The sequence below is a fragment of the Gadus morhua genome, chromosome 12 (genome assembly GCF_902167405.1).
Source record: "Gadus morhua chromosome 12, gadMor3.0, whole genome shotgun sequence".
Taxonomy (NCBI): domain Eukaryota; kingdom Metazoa; phylum Chordata; class Actinopteri; order Gadiformes; family Gadidae; genus Gadus; species Gadus morhua.
The window spans coordinates 22,812,428-22,835,885 of NC_044059.1; the positions used below are offsets into that span (position 1 = coordinate 22,812,428).

Here is a 23,458-nt window from a genome sequence, read left to right on the forward strand (position 1 = left end):
GAGCTCTGAATTGATACCCAACCCTCTGACATGTAATTCAGAGTTAGAAAACTGTAGTATCGCAAACTAAAGCAAACATGATGCATCCTTATGAACAAGCCCTATACCTTTTAAATGTTTTGCAAGTAAAATGCGGGGCGCTATCCCCTTTAAGTACAGTGAGCAGCAGAACCTACCCTCCTCTCCCTTTAACAAACTTTGTTCAGGGGAGGCTGCCCTTGAATGAAGCAGTTTGCCTACTTCAAAAAGGTCATTGCCAAAGCCATGAGATTTCCAGCACAATGTAAACTGCAGAGTTTTGATACATAAGTTGCATTTTGATTTTATTTATTTTGGTTGACTAACTAGCTCTGAATTTTGTAAACTAGATACTGGAGAAGGAGAAGAAGCGTAAGGCTCCAGATGAAGATATGGACCTGAGTTCAAGGGGGCTCTGTTCAAGCGCTCCCAGTCGGTGGCGGTGGCCGAGCTGCTGGGCCTGGTCAACAAGGACCCCACTCCGGCCCAGGGCGAAGGCTTCCAGGAGGGGGAGGTAGAGCAGCTGCTGGGCCGCATGCAGGACGACAACCAGGTCATGGTGTCTGAGGGCGTGGTCTTCCTCATCTGATGGCAGACTCCTCCTCCTCCTCCTTCTGCCTCACAACACTAGCACATATGTCATACTTTGACCCTAAAAAAATAATAATTTTGTAATTGTTTGATTTTTTGATTAACGAAAATAAATTATTTGAGCCGGTAGACTGGAGTGTTTCTATTGAAGCATTTTTTTTTTATTCATTTAAATTGAGCGATTTCAGCATTGCAATAGCGTGGCACAAATATAATCTTGTGGCACAAGATTATTTTGTATAGATATAGTTATATAGTAGATTATATCAAATAAGTAAGCGACTAGTGGAATAAAGGCAACACGAATTATGTTATACTTTCATCTTTCAGGTCTTGCTTTAACAAAATCATGTTGTGGGTGTTGGATAGGGTACAATTATTAACCCACAGCTTCAATGGCTTTATTCACCCGGATTTAATTGTGATTTGTAGACATTTTATTCTTTCATGCATAGTAATTCAGTGGGCAGTCTTGTGGATGTCCCACGGCTGGTTGATCAAAGAGACGGGTGGTGAATCCTTCAGGCCTTCCTGTCATGACGGATGCAAAGCATTGTTAATCCTTCCAACATTAAAGAGCCAAGGGAGAGGGGTCAAATCATTAAATATTTGGATTATACTTATGGTTTAACCACTAATGTACTGCTGGCAAACACAAGTCAAAATGTATAATAACCCTTGTATTTCTTTACCTGCATTTGTGATTTAAAGTGATGTTTCCTTTAATTATATTTTTTACTGTCTGGTTTTGCATTGGTAATACAAAAAGCGACATATAATTACAAGGCATTAAGGAAGTGAAATAGTGTTCTTGCAGTGCTCCCTAGTGGTGGTTTCACATAACTGAAACGTCTCAGTGGTTATACTCACTGTTCCATAAATCCAGGCATAGCCTCTAAGATGGCCACTGTGTCAGTCTGCTGTGTCCTCTTTCTCCTCTGCATGTAGATGCTGATAACCAAGGCAACCAACAGCAGCGACGCTGACACAGTCAGCGTGAGCGCCATCGCTAGGGTATTTTGGCCCTTGTTGGCCCCCAGGGGTACGTCTGGGGCCAAGGCCCTCGCCATGCGGCGGAGTGCAGTGGGGGGCAGGGGCTGAGGGAGCAGCAACTGAGAAATATCTGTGAAGGAGGGTCAACGGTTTACGGGTGCTGTTATGTTTATTCTCACAAATTAGGCTTGGATAATACATTTAAAGTCTGAGAGACAAGCTCACATCTGGGTTAACGGGCCGTTTTGCTTTCTACATTTTTTCGACCAATCATGTTGCTGGAGGTGTTGCTCTGTAAGCGAGTAATTGGCTAACAGCGAACACGAACTCTGCCAGAATCAATACATTATTCATGGTGGGAAGACAAGTTTCAATATGCTGTCAGGCCCCAACATTCAAAGGAAAAGTGTCTAAAGGGTTTCAAATGAACATTTGGTAATATTGGCCCCTTTAAAAATACATGTATAATAGTAAACTTCAACCAATCGAAAACTGATATTCTCACAGAGCATTTCACTCCTTAATAGCAGACGGATTGCTTTCCCTTTTCTAACAAATTACAATCAAATTCTTGCTCTTAAATCTTACCTGCAGCATAAACAGCATACACTGAATTAAGAAATAGCCCAATCCTCATAGAATCCTTCAATATCACATTCAACAGTAATGTCCCCCACCTTGCAGACTCAGGAGGAAGTAGGCGTCGTCTCCTTTAATGTACTTCCTGCTGTGCAGTCGGCTGTGGGTGAGGAAGCTGCTCGTCCCAGTGCCAGGGCCACGGTAGTAGCTCCCATCAGGGCCGCTCACCAGGGACCCCACCTTACTGGGCCGGTCCCAGAAGAACTCGAGACCTGTCAGAGGAAGGAAAGGAGACCTTACTTCCTTTCACTCTCCTATATTCTCTTCTGCTCAATACAGGACTGCTGCCTTCCCAGAGCCCTAATGATTGGTTGTTTTTAGGACATTTTTTATTGCTTCTGGGTCAATGTAGATACTGTTGCATATTCTCGAAGAAAGTTGTCCAATCCCGGGTTGCTTTAACTCACTTCATTTATTATAAAGTCGGCATGTTTCGGCATGGTAAGTGAAGCTATACGGAGGGAATTGTTTCTAACGCGAGTGAGAGGAAAATACCGTGATCTACTTCAAGCCCCCCGGGCTAAGGCCCGGGTGGCTTGCTGCGCCGTCTACCTATTGATCTCTGGCCTGTTCACTCGACGTCCTCCGTACAGGACGTCAAGTGGGTGTGGCCTATGCAGTGGGCGTTGCCTAGTGGGCGTGGCCGGGGTGACGTTATGGCTTCGGCTTCTTCACTTAATTAAAGGTGAAGAGGGAGCAGCCTTCAATAACATCATGCTCCCCTTGTGGCTATGTGAGGGTAACGCAGCTTATATGTTTGGTCCTGCATTATTGGGTCTATGTGTGGGTAGCTTAGATTCTTAAAATACGTAACAGTCCCTCCTTGGTCATCTTAGATGACCATACAATAATATTTTAAATCATAAACACCATTTACCATACCGAAAACATAGTCAAAGTAGGATCAATTATCAACACCATCAACCGTCGCGGAAAGACCTCTTGAAGAGAGGGGAAAAACCACTACGCGTCCCCATAATACTGAGACGGCATTCACGTTGTGGGTCTTATTGGAAATACAGGTCATATTTAACAATACAACAATGAACACAAATCTTGTTAACATACAATCACATGGCCAAACAGCACACAAACAAAACTATCCATAGAAATCCTGAGCTAATACTTTTTGGTCATGTGCTACAAGGTCATACAATTTTCATCATGTGCAAAAGTAAAGTAAAAATTGGTAGTCATAATACAATTTTAAAAAATTCAAGATTATTGATAGCCTAGCATGGATTCGGGTGGTTCAGGTGATCTTCGTGCATTGGTTCGCTGTTACATGTGGGTGGTTTGGGCATGGATTCTGTCGCCGTCGGGCCTGTAGTTCATGAACCCAAGACTCGTCCCTCCTTGTCAAGGGCTCAACTCAGAGAGGTTACTCCTACATCATGGGAGCCTCCAAACAGGTTCTCCGTCGTCGTCGTGTCAGCAACAGGTGGCCTGTAAACAACCGTCTCAAAGATCAACAGTACCATTATCAATGCAGCGATTCAGAAATAACGGGTTGCACTCGCAACCAAGCAATACTACCAAATAATAAACATAGTCTGGTATGGTTGTTTTAAAATGTGTTATTCAAGTAAATCCGGGATATTGATTATCTTAAATACAGTCGATTCTACTAGAATAGTATAGGTGTTGACTATTCTACATATTGCAGCTGGATAGGGTCGGGCCCCTCAGGTAATGTAAGCCTGAATGGCACTTGGCACTTCTGTAGCGCCCACTGCTGTGGTGATCAGCAGATGCAGTAGCCCTCGTGCGCAGGGAATACAACGGCAGCCGGTGACAATTAACACGGTCTCTGCATTTATTCCCGCGACGGGCACTTACTGGATTCTGCCTTTCCACCTCCCAGACATAATCTCCATCCATCCTGTGAAAGGGTCATTAATGCCGGAGTTCTCTGCCAATTCTAACCTGAGGGATTGTAATCATACCAGTGCCCTGGCCACCAACCCATCCGGTGCGATTCAAATCCTGCTGTTATTTGATCTCCTCATGTGACTGTTAGTCCTTGCTCGGCGGTGGTAGTTTGTAGGCTCCGGGTGTGTCTGCATCTGGTTCTGGAACTTTTTGCTTCTATTGCAGAAATACAAACTCATGTACAGCAGTTAGTTGTTCAAAAACATATTTCCATGAATTCTAATTTTAATTGTTTTACAGTATCTACTTTGGTTTAATTTCACACTACATCCCTCCTTGCGCATTGCTTCAGCCATGTGCATTGAATGACAACCAAAGATAACAACACCGTAGTTCAACCAAGTTGCTATAACCAAAAAGATGTAAAAGGGAATTAACAATGTTAAAATGTGCATGTTCAATATCACTTCTGTGTTAACCGTATTTCATAATAACAGTTACCTTCATCATACTACCCGATTGTCCTACACTAACTATGCATATTGGATGACCTAATCTTCATTTATTCTACCTATTGCTCGCATTTGATGTTGTCCACACTTTGATTCACTCCTATGTACATCGCATACCACATCAAACGTGAATACGCCTTATTCTCTGCACAATATCCTATTGCGCCACTTTCTGCATACCACATCAAACGTGAATATGTCTTAGCAAAGTGAAGTAAAGTAAAACTCAGTTTTATCTTTACTTATTTTATAGCTACACATGTCCCGGACACGTTCATTACTATTTCCAAAACAGTTTTTTTAGCTACGCAGGTCCCAGACCTAACTATACCATTACATGAACAGTATTTATTATTATAATTATCTAGTTTTTTGTTGGTCAACATCAAATCGATACATTAATTCAACCTTCTGACTTACTGACCCACCCGATTTCTCCCCGTGTGAGCCCGCGAATGACAACTCTCCCGGGGCCTCCCCATGAGCCCCACCGCCACCACTCCCCGTGTGAGCCCGCGATTGTACTCTCCCGGAGCCTCCCATTGAGCTCCACCGTTACCACCTCAGAACTCTGCAGGAACGATTAGTCGATTAACGCGTGGCTCGGAGGCTCGGAGTGCAACAATCCTACGTCTTGACACCTGGTGCAGTCGACGTGTGGCTCGGGGGCTCCCAGGAAGTGTCACAATCCTACGTCTGACACCTGGTGAATCTTGAGCTAGGTCAATCAAAACCGTCTAAACTAGGTAGAATAAAGAGTCATCCAAACTTACAACAATTATGCACATCTTGGTATTAAATATATGGTGATATTCTATAAACAAAACAAAAACTGAACCTAAAAGAAAAATTCAGAAGTTATCGGTTGAAACAAATGTTATTGTAATTGAACTACAACAGTTGAGCTAACTCCCGCCTTGTGCACCGGTTAAAACAATGTGCATCATTTATTAATTAAACATATTATTTTAGCAGTTGAACCCTGTGTCTATTTGAACCATCCTGGTTCTCTAATATCATTGTGCATGACACAACCCGTGTCTATTGCACTCCTGTTTTGATACACAAAACGCATGAAAACAGACAGAAGGGCCCAGCAACCTTGAAAAACATAATGTCTGAGTGTTAGGCATTCGTTACTGCATATACTGCTATTTCCTGAAGAGAGAGAGAGAGAATATTAAGATCAATGCACACAAACACAGGTTGCAAAGGCTAAATTTACATCCTGGTTCCAACACATGGCTAGGTGTGAGGGTGGGAGGCCTCTCTATTGTTAGTTAAATCGAAGCCCCCATCCCACCGTTCCCGATCTTCTTTAAGCAATATGAATAAGGAAGGGTAGGGGAAGAGAATGTTTGCAGGGACAAAGGGTGGGGAGGGGGGGATCCGACGACTGGACCTGTGGACAGGGGGATGGGGGGTCTGACTACTGGACCTGTGAAGACTGGGACAAAGGGAGTGGGGGGGTTTCACGATAGGATCTTCTAGAGGGAAGGGGGGGGGGGGGGGGGGGGGGGGAGGGGAGAGAGGGGGGGGGGGGGGAGAAGAGAGAGAGAGGGGGGAAGGAGAGAGGGAGAGGGTGGGGGGGGAAGAGGAGGGAGAGAGAGGGGGGGGGGGGGGGGGGCTCCCCGCTGCTCTTGGTCTCTGCAAGACCCAAGATGGCGGACGTCTGGACAAAGGAAACCCACGTCACGAAGACGCGCTGTCTCTTTAACACCCCGTGGTTACACTCTACGGCTGCGTTGTATACTAATCAAAATTGCACATTAGATTTGAAATGAACCGGGAGGAATCAATCCAATTTGAACTCCTTGGCCAAGCCTCCGTTTTAATATGCAACTAAGCTAGATTAACGTTAAAAACCTGACCTTTCCTCACCCCACCGTAAAGAGTTTGGAAGTTTGTGGCCGGTAATAAATAAACCTTATAGTGGCCCGGCTTAACTTCGGCGCTTTCACTATTTACCTTAGATGGTCTCGGCCTAACTTCGAGACATTCATCAATTACCTTATGATTACCTTATCTCGGCTTAACTTCGAGACATTCATCATATAAATCAAAAAAACACAGGTACTACGTCTCCCACGTGGTACAGACAGACACAGAGACAGAGACAGACAGACAACACACCGGGGGTCCCTTTGTGCAGGCTACCATTGCCTTATCAAACAGCCAGGAGCGCCCAGGTAAACAAAGGGATGGGGGGATGGGGGGGTCTTCACAGTTCCTTGCAACCGTTGATCTACACGTGTTGTTATGCTAGGCCTCTGCAGCAGCACAATCGGACGGTGGCTAAAACAAGCTTACACCTAAGTGTTCTTATAACCAATCCTATTTCAGATTTAATCTTTAAAACAATGATTTATACTTACCTCAGACGTGTGTGGCCTGTTGAAGTTGTTTTAGCGTCGCGCCCCCCGGGATTTTCGGGACTTTCTTCCAAACGTCAGGGTCACCAAATTGTTGCATATTCTCGAAGAAAGTTGTCCAATCCCGGGTTGCTTTAACTCACTTCATTTATTATAAAGTCGGCATGTTTCGGCATGGTAAGTGAAGCTATACGGAGGGAATTGTTTCTAACGCGAGTGAGAGGAAAATACCGTGATCTACTTCAAGCCCCCCGGGCTAAGGCCCGGGTGGCTTGCTGCGCCGTCTACCTATTGATCTCTGGCCTGTTCACTCGACGTCCTCCGTACAGGACGTCAAGTGGGTGTGGCCTATGCAGTGGGCGTTGCCTAGTGGGCGTGGCCGGGGTGACGTTATGGCTTCGGCTTCTTCACTTAATTAAAGGTGAAGAGGGAGCAGCCTTCAATAACATCATGCTCCCCTTGTGGCTATGTGAGGGTAACGCAGCTTATATGTTTGGTCCTGCATTATTGGGTCTATGTGTGGGTAGCTTAGATTCTTAAAATACGTAACAATACCGTTATCTACTCTGCACACTCTACTCTCTCCAGTTGTTGCATGCATATGCTTGCATGTGCAGACACTTGATTTTGTGCTCAAATTTAAATATTTGCCTTGATTGTTTAGAGTCTGCTAAATGATTGAACCTAAGGGAAACTGAACAACCGCAATGGGATGAAAGGCATAGATACCACGCGGAACTTAACTGGAATGGGACAACAGTCAGACGCACAAGCACACAAACAAAGTAATGTCATTTGACTAGTGGTGGGCCGTTATCGGCGTTAACGGCTGCGTCAACGCGCTACGGTACAGATGCTAATGAGCCGACACGGCGACGAGGCTTCTTTCCCATTAAACGGTAAACATGTATCCAATAAGCAACAGACTCAGCAAAGTGCGAACTTAGTTCTCTGTGTTGTTGTCCATTTTTGTTAAAACTCTGACTGGCGGCAGACTTTATTATGGTCCATGCAGCGGACGCTTGGTGATGACGTGTTACTTACGACGTGATGACGTATGTACAAGAGCCTACCGTGGCCAGGCCACAGTTGCGACGGCCAAGTGCAGGCCAGAGAACAATGGGGCCATTTGAGCACGGTTAGGTGTGAAAACGGCCAACGGCCACGGCCAGATGGCCTAGTGTGAGTGCACCCTTAGACTGAGGTAAACGTGAGGGAATCAGAGAGGCAGATTCAACAGAATATCCTGACTGTGTTAAATATGTAAACATGTAAATATGTATTAATTGTGTAACATAAATATGTAAATGATTAACTGACTAAAAGTTTTAAGTACATTTCTAGCAAATTAACTCCAATATAAATTACATTAATTTATTCTACAACTTTCAAATATTTAACTTCTAAACCTTACATTATTATGGATTATTACACGGCTCTTCTCAATGCTGTAGACTGCTCCATTCACTTGCATGGGCCTTCCCAACTTCCGGCGGTGAATTATATTTGATAAATCACCATTGCCCAGTATAATTGACCGCTGTCAAGGTAAACAAACAGATTTTTTGCCGTTTTAATCTAGATTAAAATGGCAAATTAATCTAGATTAAAAAAAATATCTATGCCCACCACTACATTTGACATAACCTAATAGCAATAGAACATTTTATGGATCTGTCCCTGAACTTTGATGCATCAGGTTAGGATCAGTGACACGAACGTTTTCCACAAAGCACTGCAAACAGTGTTGACTTGTTCCAACAGCGGCCTCCCTGGGCGTGGCCGACGGGCTTACCGTCCATCTTGTTTGGATCAGTGGTGACCATGCGCTGCATGTTCATCCGGGTCCTGACGTCCGACTGCTGGTCCATCATAGACATGGTGGCCTGGTGCCAGGGACAAGGCCACTTTAGGCTGTCGTCGTTTGGGCCGGAGGTCAAGAACAGGAAGAGCGCCATGGTGTCAGGACGGGTGCTGCGTCCATTGAGGTACAAACCTACCTGCACAGCAGGGCAACACGCAGGATGAAACTACCACTGTGCATTATGGGAGAATTTTTGCCCTAATAACTCTGGTATCTGTGACGACCGCATTCATGACTGAAACAGTGGAACTTTAACGCCTGGTTGTTTACGTGGATATTCTCATGAATTCATATGCTTATAAGTAGATTGACAACCTATGGCCATTAAAGGGTTTTGTTAATTGTGTATTTGCCATTTATTTTATCTCATGTATCCACACTGCCCAAACATTATGAATAAATTTTTGTAATTGTTATAATTCAGCGTCATGATTAATATTGTACTAGTGACTGAGGCGTTTAACAAGAAAGCAGTTGAGGCATACTTCTTTCTATCCATGGTCTATGAATAGAGGCACTCAAAGCCTGAATATGAACATCAGTGTGCGATTCATTCACTGGGGAGTGGAATTCAAGAGCAAGGTGTTGGTTAGGACTCACCTGGAAAGAATAGCCAGTCGGTGACAGGAAAGAGGGACTGTACATCCTGGTGCCTGCTGGCGTGGTTGCCAGGAGACTGGTGATGTTGCGTATTTTCCACACATGCTGGGGGCATTGGCCGGACCAGATGTTAACGTCATCGAGCGAGAGACCCCCCAACGTGGCAGAGGCGTTTCTCTTCACCCCCTCGAACACCACTCTGGACTTTTTGGTGATGTTTAGAGTCACGTGATGCAGCTCCCATGATCCGCTTGAACCTTTGGCGTATTTGAGAGATAAACGGACATGGTCAACATGCGCAATAATCAAAGAGATTTCTTTGTTCTATTCACAAATAACACACAGATGGCTTTGGGGCCATGATGACACAAGAACCCAGATTGGAAATTGGGCCAGGACACCAGTGAGCAACAGGGAGTCAGGACCTTGGTTTAACGTCTCATCTGAAAGACGCTCATCTTAGTGTTGATTTTAACAGTGAGCTTAGTGTGGATTTGAACACACCTGTTATGGTCTCAAAAAGCGTCATTCGACCTTGAGGGTAGAGTTCGTCATACTCCCGCACCCACATCTTGAGGGAATCGTTAGCTCCCCCGCTGCTGTAGAGGAAGAACTGCAGGCACTGGACCCCATGTTTAGGATACAAGAACCGGCTCTCAAGAAACCCACTGTCCCCAGCGCACCCACATGCAGTGCTGAAATGCATGAAGTAGCCCTTTCCTGTTGGCAACAGTGTCCATTACTGCACATTAAGTGTATTAAGCCACAATACTTTATGTAGTTTACAGTATTTCTCCCCAAATCTATTTCCATTCAAATGTTCAACTCATTCAGTTGCAATATGTAAAACGTTTGTTTAAAAAAAAAATATCACAATAAAGTAAAATTCAATCGTAGTATTTGACTTATTGTACAGGCCTGACATTATTGTAAACTGACCTGCCCTACTTCAGAGGAAGTATTTGCAACTGCAAACTTTTAGCTGTGGGTTATTGGGGATTATCCTGTACTTTGTTCTGCCTTTGGGTTGGTTTTTATCAACTTTCAAAACAAAAACACTGAGGCCTATGACCCAATACCTTTATGGCCAGATAAGGTGATGAGCTGTGATCGGGATCTACTGTATTTTATAGAACCAGGTGGTTGTATAGCTAACAAATACAAAACAAAATATATTGTGCATTCCAGAATTGTTAATAGCTTAAATATATCGAAATAAGTAAATAAAACATATTTTATTCCAATATTGAATGCAGTGTATATCAGAAAGTAAAACCAAAATAATAAAATGAATGACATAGTTATGAATAACAAGTAGCCTATAGGTATACAAGTTATCGCTACCTTTGCATTGTCCCATTGAGGTGAAGTCTGTTTGAGGTCCTGCACTCACAGCCATACGCTGTTCCCACTTGTTGTTCGGACCCTGGATCATCCCACAGATGTTCAGCTCCTCAAAGTCGCAGCTCTCCACAAAGGTGGAAGAGGTGGCTGTGGAAGGGATTCGTGTGATTGGTTTGGCGGATGCTGTTCTGCTAAAAAGAAAAATGAGTGCCACATGCTAAAAAGACAGTCTGTCTCTAGAAAAAAAAAGGAACGCTTTTTATCTGAATCAGAGTGAAGGCCATCGTCATCAAGCATACATTTGTTATGAACTTACCTTTGCCTAATTGCCTAGGAATGTGTATTTATCCGTGAGGTATAAAAAAATTAAACATGAATATAATAAAATAATACAATAATAAAAAGCTAGAACAACATTTTATCAAATGTTTCAAAGTTAAAAGATGTAAACGCTGTTTGGACTTTGACCAATTTAAATCCGCTGGGTTCAGCATTTATAATGCAAAACATCACACAGGGGAATTCATTTATTGTAATGGATTACACATTACGTGAAGATAGCAGTTATGAGTATCATTTGGTATAGTACTGCATTCGGTTATAAGAAAAAAAAATACATTTATAAAAAAATATGAAATAATTACAGAATATAGCCACATCATATATATAATATAATTTAAATGTTTGAAGAAATTTGTACTCAGTTACGTGGACTTAATTGATCTGAGGTGCTAAGTGAGCAAGTGTGTGAGGCCGCATGGGCTCAGATAGGTATATATAGGATTGGGACAGCACTTCACGAGAGCACATGTTACCTTGGCAACGTTTAATGACAAAGATGCTGACACCTGCCGGTTTAGGACTTCTCATTTTTAGTTTTCTTTAGTTTTTTTGTAAATGCAATGAAAACAATCGGCTACATCAATTTATTGATATTAGAAAATACAATTTATACTTTGGAATACTTCAGTATTAAGGATGTATTGAATAATTTAGATGATTATTGTCCCACACATACTAATCATTAGGGGTGTAACGATACACGTATTTGTACCGAACCTTCACTGTACAGGCACTTTCGTGCGGTTACAGAGGTGTACCGCGGTTCGTAAGTGTGGCGTACATAGCGATAATATGGCGAATGTAAAGGCTTTTTTTGCGATGCAGAATTTGAAACTTGAAGTCGGAGTTCCACCCGGACCGTTTAGCCAAAGTATACTAGGCCTACTCCGACTCCGTAATCCGCTCAGCAGTTCTCCGTCGGGATTTTGGATAGGCCTACGCAATCCAATTCGCCGCCCGATCTATCTTATATGTTGACTACAAACCATGTAAGCAGTGTTGTAAATAAACATCCAAAGCTTTTCAAATCTTATTTGGTGTTTTATTGGTCCTTAAGGTGCAAGGACCAATCACAGCCCTTGCCGCCTCCGTTGCGTCGACCAATAGGTCCATGGCGTCGACGGATAGTTAAAAAATATTGGATCCGCACGTAAGCTACGGAGAGGGTCTCGGACAGGCTCTCCGGCTATGGAGAGGGCTCTCTGTGTCTATGTACAGCACTTTAACATGCACACGCATTTGAAAAGGCACAATCCAGGTGTTACTATCACCGTTGCTGTGAAAAGAAAACGAGCTGTGCAAAGCCAACTCCCAACACTATTTCAACAACCCCTGTCTGGGAATTCAGAAATGCAAATGTCATAACAAAGTTTGTTCGTGTTTTCATTGCTGCTTATCTACGGTTTGAGAAACAAGCAGTTTTTATTAGTTTCTCCCTTAACTACTAACCGTACCGTAGCGTACCGTACCGCACCGTAGGCCTACCGCACCGTACCGTGACTTAAAAACCGATGTATGTACCAAACCGTGACTTTTGTGTACCGTTACATCCCTACTAATCATAAGTCAGAACGGGCTATATTTGGCTGAAAAATTAAAGTTATAATTAGTTATATGGGGAGCCGTTTGGGAGCCAAAAGAGCAGGCTCTTGTTGGTGAGCTGATCCAAATGATCCGGCTCACTATAAAATAGCAAAATTCCCATCTGGTCGCACATTGACAGTCTTGTTCCAAATTTCCTAATTTCCCTATGGTCTCCGCGGTAAACGTCACAATGCTTTGAACTGTGGGTCATTTCCTGAGTTGAACTCTAAAATGATGCAAACTCACGTAAAGGGTCGATAAGTGTGGACACAAACCCTCACGCCCTTTGGAATTCGACATTTAGACAGCCTAAAAGCCTTAATAATTTCGCGAGAACGCGCAACAAAGTCCGTGAGTCTGGACATTGGGATTGGGCCATTATCTCCACTAGCCCAGTCTACCACCCTTGCCCTGGTATAAAACCAGCAGACCCATAGCTTCAAGATGAGCGACACCTGTGTTTGTGCTCTGATGACGCCTCTGTACATAGGGGTCTAGGGGTATAACTTAACCCACTGCAGTTGTAGAGGCGGTTCAGCTTGAGGAGGTCGCTGCCGCTGATCTCTATCCGTTGGCCGATCACGTCCATGAACTCTGGGATCTTGGTGACGATGGTCGGCTTCGAGGCGATGCTGAACGCTCTCTTGCCGTAGTGCATCACCGAGCCGTAGTCATAGGGCACGCCTAGGGAGCTGGACACCTTGTCGTCGTACTTTCTGAAGTTGCGAGCCCTGTCTGTGTTTCAACACATAGAGTTTGCATGTTGGGGATGGAGAAGATAGAAAACAACAGAACATGTCTTGATTTGCTCCAAGGGGGGATGTGCCCTGCAAATGTAGAGGGGCGGCAAAAAAAAAACTATTTTCTTTACAACTCAAACCTCATACACCCATCATACATAATACCTGAATACAGTCAAACCTATCACCACCAGGTATTACAACGAATACACCTATTTTGCATTGTAATGCAAAAATACATTGAATAGGCCTATATAAATACTCTGTGTAAATGCTGACTATATAATGTATGGGTCAGGTTGTTAGAGAATTAGTTTGTAAGAGAGAAACATTGGCGCTCTTCACCACTGACAACGACACCATACCTGGCTCAATCTGATCCAGCATGATGTTGACATAGTCGTCGCGGTCCGCCCGGGACTGCTCGTGCAAGAAGCCCAGCGCGTGCAGGAACTCGTGCTCCACGGTGGCCAGGCGGTCGCAGTACCTGCCGATGGACAGCCTCTGCTTCCTCACGCGGCGGTTCCCAATGGAGGAGGAGCAACTGTCCACAGACCACAGACAGAGAGGGAAAGTTTCTTCACGCTGTCAATGTCCTCAATGTCCTCGTCAGAACTATGTTTCATGTCATTTCACCTGTTCATTATTCATTCGTGGTCTTGGCTATTGTTTATGATGAAATGCTATGATGTAATTATTATTAATAATTATCTTAAAACGATAATGAAGCATTATGTAATGCACCTAAATTGGATTTTTAAGTATGTAAGGATTATTAAGTTATTAACAGATACATTGATGTGTTTGAATATAGAATATATAATATTCAATTAAATAATTATCATTCCAGTTTTGAACTTTTAGCCCAGCCTCAAGCATGTCATGGATATGAACGTATAGAGCAAGATAGAGGTGCATATTGTGCAGATTTGTTGTCACCCGCTGCCCTTGAACACAGAGATGTAGTTCACACACACACACACACACACACACACACACACACACACACACACACACACACACACACACACACACACACACACACACACACACACACACACACACACACACACACACACACACAAATTGGGTCCATTTGGTGTATGCACTTTCAATATTTCAATATTCTGATGCTTTTGAGGTTCCATTTCAGAGCATCATCTCACCCACGCTTTCTTCTATATAGTAAGGAATCGTTTTCGGCCAACGGTACTGATCTCTGACGATGGAGTTTCTGTTGGCCAACTTATTGGAATGAAGAATGGGACGGGTTAACATTTAGAAAGCCATGATACCTTTGAGAACCTATATTTAATGTTGGTTTGCTGCTAGTTCCTAACTCTGAAATTCAACAATGTTTTCTAAAAAACTGGCACGGGTTGTTTCAGATTTACCATCAAAATTTACTGCGTTAAATGATGACGTGTGGATTTTGATATGAGGTCTCATTAGCACAAATTTACAATCATCTGAATCACAGATTAAGCATGGACACAATCAAGAAGGCTCTTCATATTATGACTCTAGTGAAGCAGTGACGGCAGCTTGGAGGATGAAACTTCCACTTGTTCAGGTAAAGGTGTCTCAGGAAACACAAACTCACCTCGACACTTTCAATATCACCCTCCAGCAAGTCAAGTCCTGCCATAAAAATGTGTTGGTTTTTTTTACATCCACGAGGAGGTATATTCAGAATAATGATATAATAATGAATAATGATATATACAGAGCATAGAAACCAAGAGAAATATACAAACCCTTATTGACATCAAAGATATCCCAGTCCTGGCCCTCATCCACATCAATTTCTACGGAATAGAATAGATGTATGTTTACTTAAATTCACAATTAGATATAGCAGAGCAATTCGAGAGACTTTTAGAAACACGTATTCACTCATAGAAATAATTACTTGAGTTCAAGTAATCTTTCAGTGAAACAATAAAACTCTTGAAAGTAATTGCATAGTGAATTACTTACCTGTTTCTCCAGATAGTTTGGCCACCGTCTATAGAAAATTATAATTACAATGCAGTTATGCCACTTACACTCTTCTCACGCCTTGCACGACTTCATGACTTATAAATAAAATAGTATGTTTGTTGATGCATAATTATGATAACTTATAATTTTGGCATTAGTTGGTTCATTTTTTTATAATACGAATAGTGCAATTTAAATTACACTCTCATTGTGTACATTTTCCTACCCGACATTACCAACTACACAACTAAAACAACATCATTTTTAATTAATAAGAAAATCCATGTCACAAAAATGAATGCATATACTCACTCGGTACCAGGTCAGTGCAACCACCAGGATTAGACTTCCGGAAAGCATGGCTCAAATCAAACTAGCCAGAGCGAGAGAGCAAACACTATGACTCTATCCTCTGAGTGACTGCTTGTGCCAGAAGCTCAGCAGGTGCAGGAACTCCTGCTCTAAGGTGCCCAGGAGGTCGCAATTACTACCAATGGACAGCCTCTGCTTCCCCTCCAGGCGGTTCCCCACAGACAGAGAGGAAACGTTTCTTCAAGCGGTCAATGTCCTCAATGTCCTCGTCAGAACTATGTTTCATCATGTCATTGCACTTGTTCATACATTTGGGGTCTTGGCTATTGATTATGATGTAATTATTACTAATAATTATCCGAAAATGATGCTGAGGCACAATGTAAGGCGACTAAGTTTGACTTTTTTTCGTTGTGGATTAGTATGTTATTAAAATATATAGTGATGCATTTGAATACAAGCTATATCATTTTCAATTAAATCATAATCATTCCAGTATTGAACTTTGAGGCAAGATAGAGGTGCATAATGTGCAGATTTGTTGTCACCCGCTGCCCTTGAACACAGAGATGTGGTTATCTTCCCCTTTCCATGGTGTGAAGTCAATGCATGTCTTCAGTCTGTACTGCTCAAAGGCCTTCAGAATCACCCCTTTGGCATTCATCTCTACAGCTCGCATGGATAGGATGTACCAGGACACATATCGGCCCACACACACACACATACACACACACACATACACACACACACACACACACACACACACACACACACACACACACACACACACACACACACACACACACACACACACACACACACACACACACACACACACACACACACACACGGTCCATTTGGTGTATGCACTTTCAATATTTCAATATTCTGATGCTTTTGAGGTTCCATTTGAGAGCATCATCTCACCCACGCTTTCTTCTATATAGTAAGGAATCGTTTTCGGCCAACGGTACTGGTCTCCGACGATGGAGTTTCTGTTGGCCAACTTATTGGAATGAAGAATGGGACGGGTTCATATTTAAAAAGTCATGATACCTTTGAGAACCTATATTTAATGTTGGTTTGCTGCTAGTTCCTAACTGGCTTTACAATTCAACAATGTTTTCTAAAAAACTGGCACAGGTTGTTTCTGATTTACCATCAAAGAATTGCTGCGTTCGATGTTAGCGTGTCGATTTTGATATGAGGTCTCATTATCACAAATTTACAGTCATCTGAATCACAGATTAAGTATAAGCTAAATCAAGAAGGCTCTTCATATTAGGACTCTAGTGAAGCAGTGATGGCAGCTTTGAGGATGAAACTTCCACTTGTTCAGGTAAAGGTATTTCAGGAAACACTAACTCACCTCGACATTTTCAATATCACCCTCCAGCAAGTAAAGTCCAGCCAATAAAATGTGTTGGTTTTTTTACATCAACAAGGAGGTGTATTCAGAATACTTGAGTTCAAGTAATCTTTCAGTGAAACAATAAAACTCTTGAAAGTAATTGCATAGTGAATCACTTACCTGTTTCTCCAGATAGTTTAGAAAATTATAATTACAATGCAGTTACGCCAGTTAAACTCTTCTCATGCCTTGAACGACCTGGGCTGACCAAGCTTGCCAGGCTACTCTATTGACTCCCTTTGATGCACAAGGGACATGGTTGTTTTCACTAGCTCACTTTTGCAGAGTAGAATAAAGAACTTGTACAATTATGATAAGTCATCATTTTGGCATTCGTTGGTTCATTGTTTTATTATACGAATAGTGCAATTTAAATAAACTCTCATTGTGTATATTTTCCTGACCAACATTACAACACAGTCATTTACTTATGTACCAACTACACAACTAAAACAACAACATATTTTTTAATTAATAAGAAAATCCATGTCACAAAAATGACTGCATATACTCACTCGGTCACTCGGTCACTCGACCAGGTCAGCGCAACGACCAGGATTAGCATTCTGGAAAGCATGGCTCAAATCAAACTAACCAGAGCAAGAGAGCAGAGACTATCACGCAATCCTCTCTGAAGATCCTCTTCAACAGCCGAAGCTTGCCACAGTTGCTTGTGTTCTATAAAATGTATTCTTTGAACTGTTATTTGGATGGCTTAATTGGATAAAGGTTTACAGAGCCGAGTTATTCATTGTTACTTTATTAGTGTTGCTTATGTTATGGCATGCTTAATAACCTATTTATTAAGCCAGTTTTCCATAGTGTCAGATAGAGATATCCTTGAATAGGACACGTGGCAGGACCAATCAAAAAGGACACGTTACACAAGTTTTTGCACTGAAGTAAATATACAAAGTAGTACTATTTTTATATGGCGACACATTAGTGCCATAATTCACAAATGTGATAAAAGATGCATTCGGGCGTATTATATTATTCCACACGCGTAGATATTAACTGCGAGCGCGCAAACGATCTCTGCGGGCGCAAAACAGCCTCTCGCGCGCGCAAATTACCTCAGCGCGCGCAAAACAGCCTCTCGCGCGCAAATTACCTCAGCGCGCGCAAAACCTCTCGCGAAAGATGTTTTTACGCTCTCGCTCGAATTTAATTTTGGCACTATGGGGGAGGGAACCAAGGCAGGGCGGGCTTTCCTATGATTGGCCGTTTCTGAAGCGCGATATTTGATTGACAGCCCTCCTCTCATTCAATTCTGAATTGTACAGTAAATGGCTGAAACGATAGTTACTTATTGTAACTCTAGATTCTATGAGTATAGGCGCAGCCTTTTAAGGCTATCGCTATTGGGTTATCCCTAGGCGTGAGCCGTAGCACTGAAACATTTGTAATCCCCGTCCACCAACAGCGTGGGCCTCAATTACGTCCGCGTGCGGCGTACCTCAACGACGTCCACATTTCGCAGATATAGTCGGGCGCCGGCGGACGTTCTGCTCCCAATAAAAAGCTTTTCTTCAGCTATTTAAAGGACAATGAGGCCGACACTTAAAAGGCTGCGCCTATACTCATAGAATCTGGGGTTACAATACGTAACTATCGTTTCAGCCATTTACTGTACAATTCAGAATTGAATGAGAGGAGGGCTGACAATCAAATGTCGCGCTTCAGAAACGGCCAATAATAGGAAAGTCTGCCCTACCTTGGTTCCCTCCCCCATAGTGCCAAAATTAAATTTGAGCGAGAGCGTAAAAACATCTTTCGCGAGAGGTTTTGCGCGCGCTGAGGTAATTTGCGCGCGCGAAAGCCTGTTTTGCGCGCGCTGAGGTAATATGCGCGCGCGGTTAATATCTACGCGTGTGGAATAATATAATACGCCCGAATGCATCTTTTATCACATTAGTATGTTGTGTACAAGCATTAAAGAAAAAACAACGTCCCTGTCCCATCCAGTGAGTTTCTGCATGGTATTCATAGTTTTCTAATAGGAACATCAATAAAGTGGGATGCCTTTTTTTAGACTCCTTTAATAACTGGGGTGGATCAAACATTATGATTAGTGATGCATTTGAATACAAGCTATATCATTTTCAATTAAATCATAATCATTCCAGCATTGAACTTTGAGGCAAGATAGAGGTGCATAATGTGCAGATTTGTTGTCACCCGCTGCCCTTGAACACAGAGATGTGGTTATCTTCCCCTTTCCATGGTGTGAAGTCAATGCATGTCTTCAGTCTGTACTGCTCAAAGGCCTTCAGAATCACCCCTTTGGCATTCATCTCTACAGCTCCCATGGATAGGAATGTACCAGGACACATATCGGCCGACACACACACACACACACGGTCCATTTGGTGCATGCACTTTCAATATTTCAATATTCTGATGCTTTTGAGGTTCCATTTGAGAGCATCATCTCACCCACGCTTTCTTCTATATAGTAAGGAATCGTTTTCGGCCAACGGTACTGGTCTCCGACGATGGAGTTTCTGTTGGCCAACTTATTGGAATGAAGAATGGGACGGGTTCATATTTAAAAAGTCATGATACCTTTGAGAACCTATATTTAATGTTGGTTTGCTGCTAGTTCCTAACTGGCTTTACAATTCAACAATGTTTTCTAAAAAACTGGCACAGGTTGTTACTGATTTACCATCAAAGAATTGCTGCGTTCGATGTTAGCGTGTCGATTTTGATATGAGGTCTCATTATCACAAATTTACAGTCATCTGAATCACAGATTAAGTATAAGCTAAATCAAGAAGGCTCTTCATATTAGGACTCTAGTGAAGCAGTGATGGCAGCTTTGAGGATGAAACTTCCACTTGTTCAGGTAAAGGTATTTCAGGAAACACTAACTCACCTCGACATTTTCAATATCACCCTCCAGCAAGTAAAGTCCAGCCAATAAAATGTGTTGGTTTTTTTTCAAGGAGGTATATTCAGAATACTTGAGTTCAAGTAATCTTTCAGTGAAACAATAAAATTCTTGAAAGTAATTGCATAGTGAATCACTTACCTGTTTCTCCAGATAGTTTAGAAAATTATAATTACAATGCAGTTACGCCAGTTAAACTCTTCTCATGCCTTGAACGACCTGGGCTGACCAAGCTTGCCAGGCTACTCTATTGACTCCCTTTGATGCACAAGGGACATGGTTGTTTTCACTAGCTCACTTTTGCAGAGTAGAATAAAGAACTTGTACCATTGACAGATAAATAAAATAGTGTGTTTGATGATGTACAATTATGATAACTCATCATAATTATACATCATCCAAGAGAATCTATTAGCTTACATACATTGGTTGATAGTTCGGGTCCTCTGCCACGTGTCCTATTCAAGGATATCTCTGTATCTGACACTATGGAAAACTGGCTTAATAAATAGGTTATTAAGCATCAAATGTCGCGCTTCAGAAACGGCCAATCATAGGAAAGTCTGCCCTACTTTGGTTCCCTCCCCCATAGTGCCAAAATTAAATTCGAGCGAGAGCGTAAAAACATCTTTCGCGAGAGGTTTTGCGCGCGCTGAGGTAATATGCGCGCGCGAGAGGCTGTTTTGCGCGCGCAGAGATCATTTGCACGCTCGCAGTCAATATCTACGCGTGTGGAATAATATAATACGCCCGAATGCATCTTTTATCACATTAGTGAATTATGGCACTAATGTGTCGCCATATTTTTATGTGTATTGTAATGTATGTTGTGTACAAGCATTAAAGAAAAAACAACGTCCCTGTCCCATCCAGTGAGTTTCTGCATGGTGGCATCACACCGGCAGCACGTGACTCTATTCTGGTCGCACCCAGGAAGCAGCGCAGTCTGCTTGGAGAAAAAAAAGAGAGGTATTTTTAGGCCAGATCGCCCAGCCCTATGTACAGTGCATCGTCGCAATACGTCATCTGCCCCGGCAGAGTTGGCCTCATTGAGGTTTAACCATGGACCTATTAAAGAAAGGACGGCGGATAAAAGAATGGCGCCCATTCATTCCGCATCACGGGAGCCTAGCCACGCCCTAGTCACTAGTGCATGACGTGCCGGATGCAGAACAATACTTGTTGTCTAGCATTGTTAGCATTGTAGCATCATAAGTGCGAGGTCTGTCTACACATCCCTCGGCGACTTTAATTGATAAAAAGTCAACACAGTGCCTAAAACCCATCAACGTCATTCATGTTAAGTAAAAGGAAAAATCTCGAACACGAGAAGTTAACGGAGCTCTCGCCGATGCCGGGCCCAAGCAACATTTGTTTCGCTACGACTCCTTTCAGCTGCCCACCCCTCCGTCTCCTGCAAAAAAAAGAAAATTTTGAAAAGAGAAAACTTACATTTTACATTTTATTAGCACATAGTATAAAGATAATTATGAGCCTTTGATTTGTTGTCCAGAATTTTTTTGCGGAGACAAATTCCTGTTCCCCACTTGTATTGGAGTGAGCGGCGATATCTACTTCTGGGCCCCTTGAATCGAGGGACCCGTCCCCGCTTAAACAGCTGCAATACCAGGCTTGGCCCCTGAGCACTGGTCGATTGCGGAAGTATGCACAGCTCCCGGGGGCCTGCACGCAGGGCCATACATATGGGGCCATATACATCCTATAGAGTGGCGAAGTCATGCCCCTTCCGGTAGAGCCCATGGGACCTATGAGATCGAAAAATATGTATGGTTTCAATGGAGAGAAAGTAATTATCTTCTGGTCCCAGACTTTATTTGCCACGGATTACACATGTTGTTTGTGGATTTAAATGATAATTTTATGTCAAGAGTTTGACCGTTGTGCAATTATTCAGTTAAAGGCTGTAGAGAAAAGACAACTTGGCGCCCAGTTATCTAGGTGTTCTTATCCGATCTCGCTTGTCCGTTCATGTACCGATTTGGGTCCGAAGCAGATCGGGTAAAGGTGTTTACATGCATTTTAAAAGTCTGTTTAAGTCTTATTCGTTTCTTTATCCGATAATGACTCTGCATGTAAACACACGCACTGACTAAGAACCGGGCCTCCTTTCATTCGCTGTGCGGGAGAGGGGCTAGATAGCCCTTCCGCCCCAAAAATCAACAACTTTACCCTGATGTGATAAGGATTGCAATTATGCAGAGGACCAGAAATTTGTTTACCATTCAAATCCTAATGTCAAGAAAGGTACATTTCACACGATGCGTCTGATGTGAACGAAGACATTGCCCTGTTGTGCCTCCATGTCTCGCCGGCTGGGGACTCACATGTACATGTATTTGTCGAGCTTGGCGGCAAAGTGGCACGGCATCTGCCCGCAAAAAATACATACATTTACCAATGTATAAAGAGGAAATTAGGGTTTGTGACACACACAGACTGTCAGAGTTGGGGATCAAGCCCGGATCTGCAAATCCACAGTTCTACTCTAAACCCAGTGACCAGACTCAAGTGCAGAGAGGGTTAACTGAAGTGTTGTTTATTTTAACAAAGTCTTTGGGCAAAAACACAGAAGATCACAAAATTCCAAAGCGAGGGCAAAATCCAAAAAGGGCAAAAAGTCCAACAGAGAAGGCAAAAGGTAAACTCAAAAACAGGTAAATCTTCGAAAAAAGGCAAAAGTTTAAAACGTCATAACAGAGGGGCAAATCCAAGTGGGTAGTCAAGAGAGCAGGCAAGCGGTCAAAACACAGAGAATCAATAATAATGTCCTATACAAGACTTAGCTTGGGTCAGAGTACAAACGTGGCACACCAAAGACTAAGCACTGACCATAGGCAAAAGCAGGGCTTAAATACATGGCTTAATTGGTAACGTGACAGGAGCAACAAGACACAGGTGAAAGGAGTAATTGGTAATGCAAGGAAACAGAAAATACTTAAATATAACATGCACGGCCACTAGATGCCGCCAAAGTCCAAAGTGCAAAAAAACATTATTCAAAACCATGACACAGACACAGACAGACAGACAGACAGACAGACAGACGTCACCTGCTCGATGACTTAGTAGGAAAGAACTGCAGGTGCTTGATAGATTTAGATTTACTGGACACTTGCTGGACACTGGCTGCGGCTGTACTGTTTGTCAGTGAGCGGTTTCCTGAATACGAAGAAGATTTCCCCACAGCAGCCCTCGGAAAGGCAGTTGATGCCTAATCCAATGTTGAGCAAACCACATCTGCAAACAGAGCTTTCTTTTATTTATGAAAACCCTGACTTCAGAGCATGCAACAGCTCAATGGCATTGTTTCATATTTTTAGTCAGAACAACTTAAAGGCACCCAGTGCAACTTTCGAGGCAAAAA

The 23,458-nt window shown here is 42.8% G+C and overlaps 1 protein-coding gene and 1 long non-coding RNA gene across 2 annotated transcripts; both read right to left on the reverse strand.

Moving 5' to 3' along the window:
- Positions 1-745: 745 nt before the first annotated feature.
- Positions 746-14,122, reverse strand: LOC115555047 (meprin A subunit beta-like). The gene is made up of 10 exons (XM_030371720.1): positions 14,108-14,122; positions 13,837-14,056; positions 13,248-13,466; positions 10,806-10,952; positions 9,966-10,181; positions 9,462-9,718; positions 8,793-8,997; positions 2,280-2,453; positions 1,478-1,732; positions 746-1,140 (listed from the first exon to the last, which is right to left on the reverse strand). Coding segments are annotated over exons 1-10 (1,710 nt in total). The 3' UTR covers positions 746-1,138.
- A 952-nt stretch (positions 14,123-15,074) lies between these two features.
- LOC115555318 (uncharacterized) lies at positions 15,075-15,893 on the reverse strand. Its single transcript, XR_003978861.1, has 4 exons — positions 15,767-15,893; positions 15,452-15,479; positions 15,229-15,279; positions 15,075-15,112 (listed from the first exon to the last, which is right to left on the reverse strand). It is a non-coding gene; the product is annotated as an uncharacterized LOC115555318 (long non-coding RNA).
- Between the last annotated feature and the right edge of the window lie 7,565 nt (positions 15,894-23,458).

Excerpts from the sequence above, each read along its gene's own strand:
- LOC115555047 (XM_030371720.1), bottom strand. Across the intron at positions 10,953-13,247 it reads GAACCGCCTCTACAACTGCA|CCACCTCTTCCACCTTTGTG; the intron begins GTGGGTTAAGTT and ends TCCCTTCCACAG. Across the intron at positions 2,454-8,792 it reads TGATCCAAACAAGATGGACG|GTCTCGAGTTCTTCTGGGAC; the intron begins GTAAGCCCGTCG and ends TTCCTCTGACAG.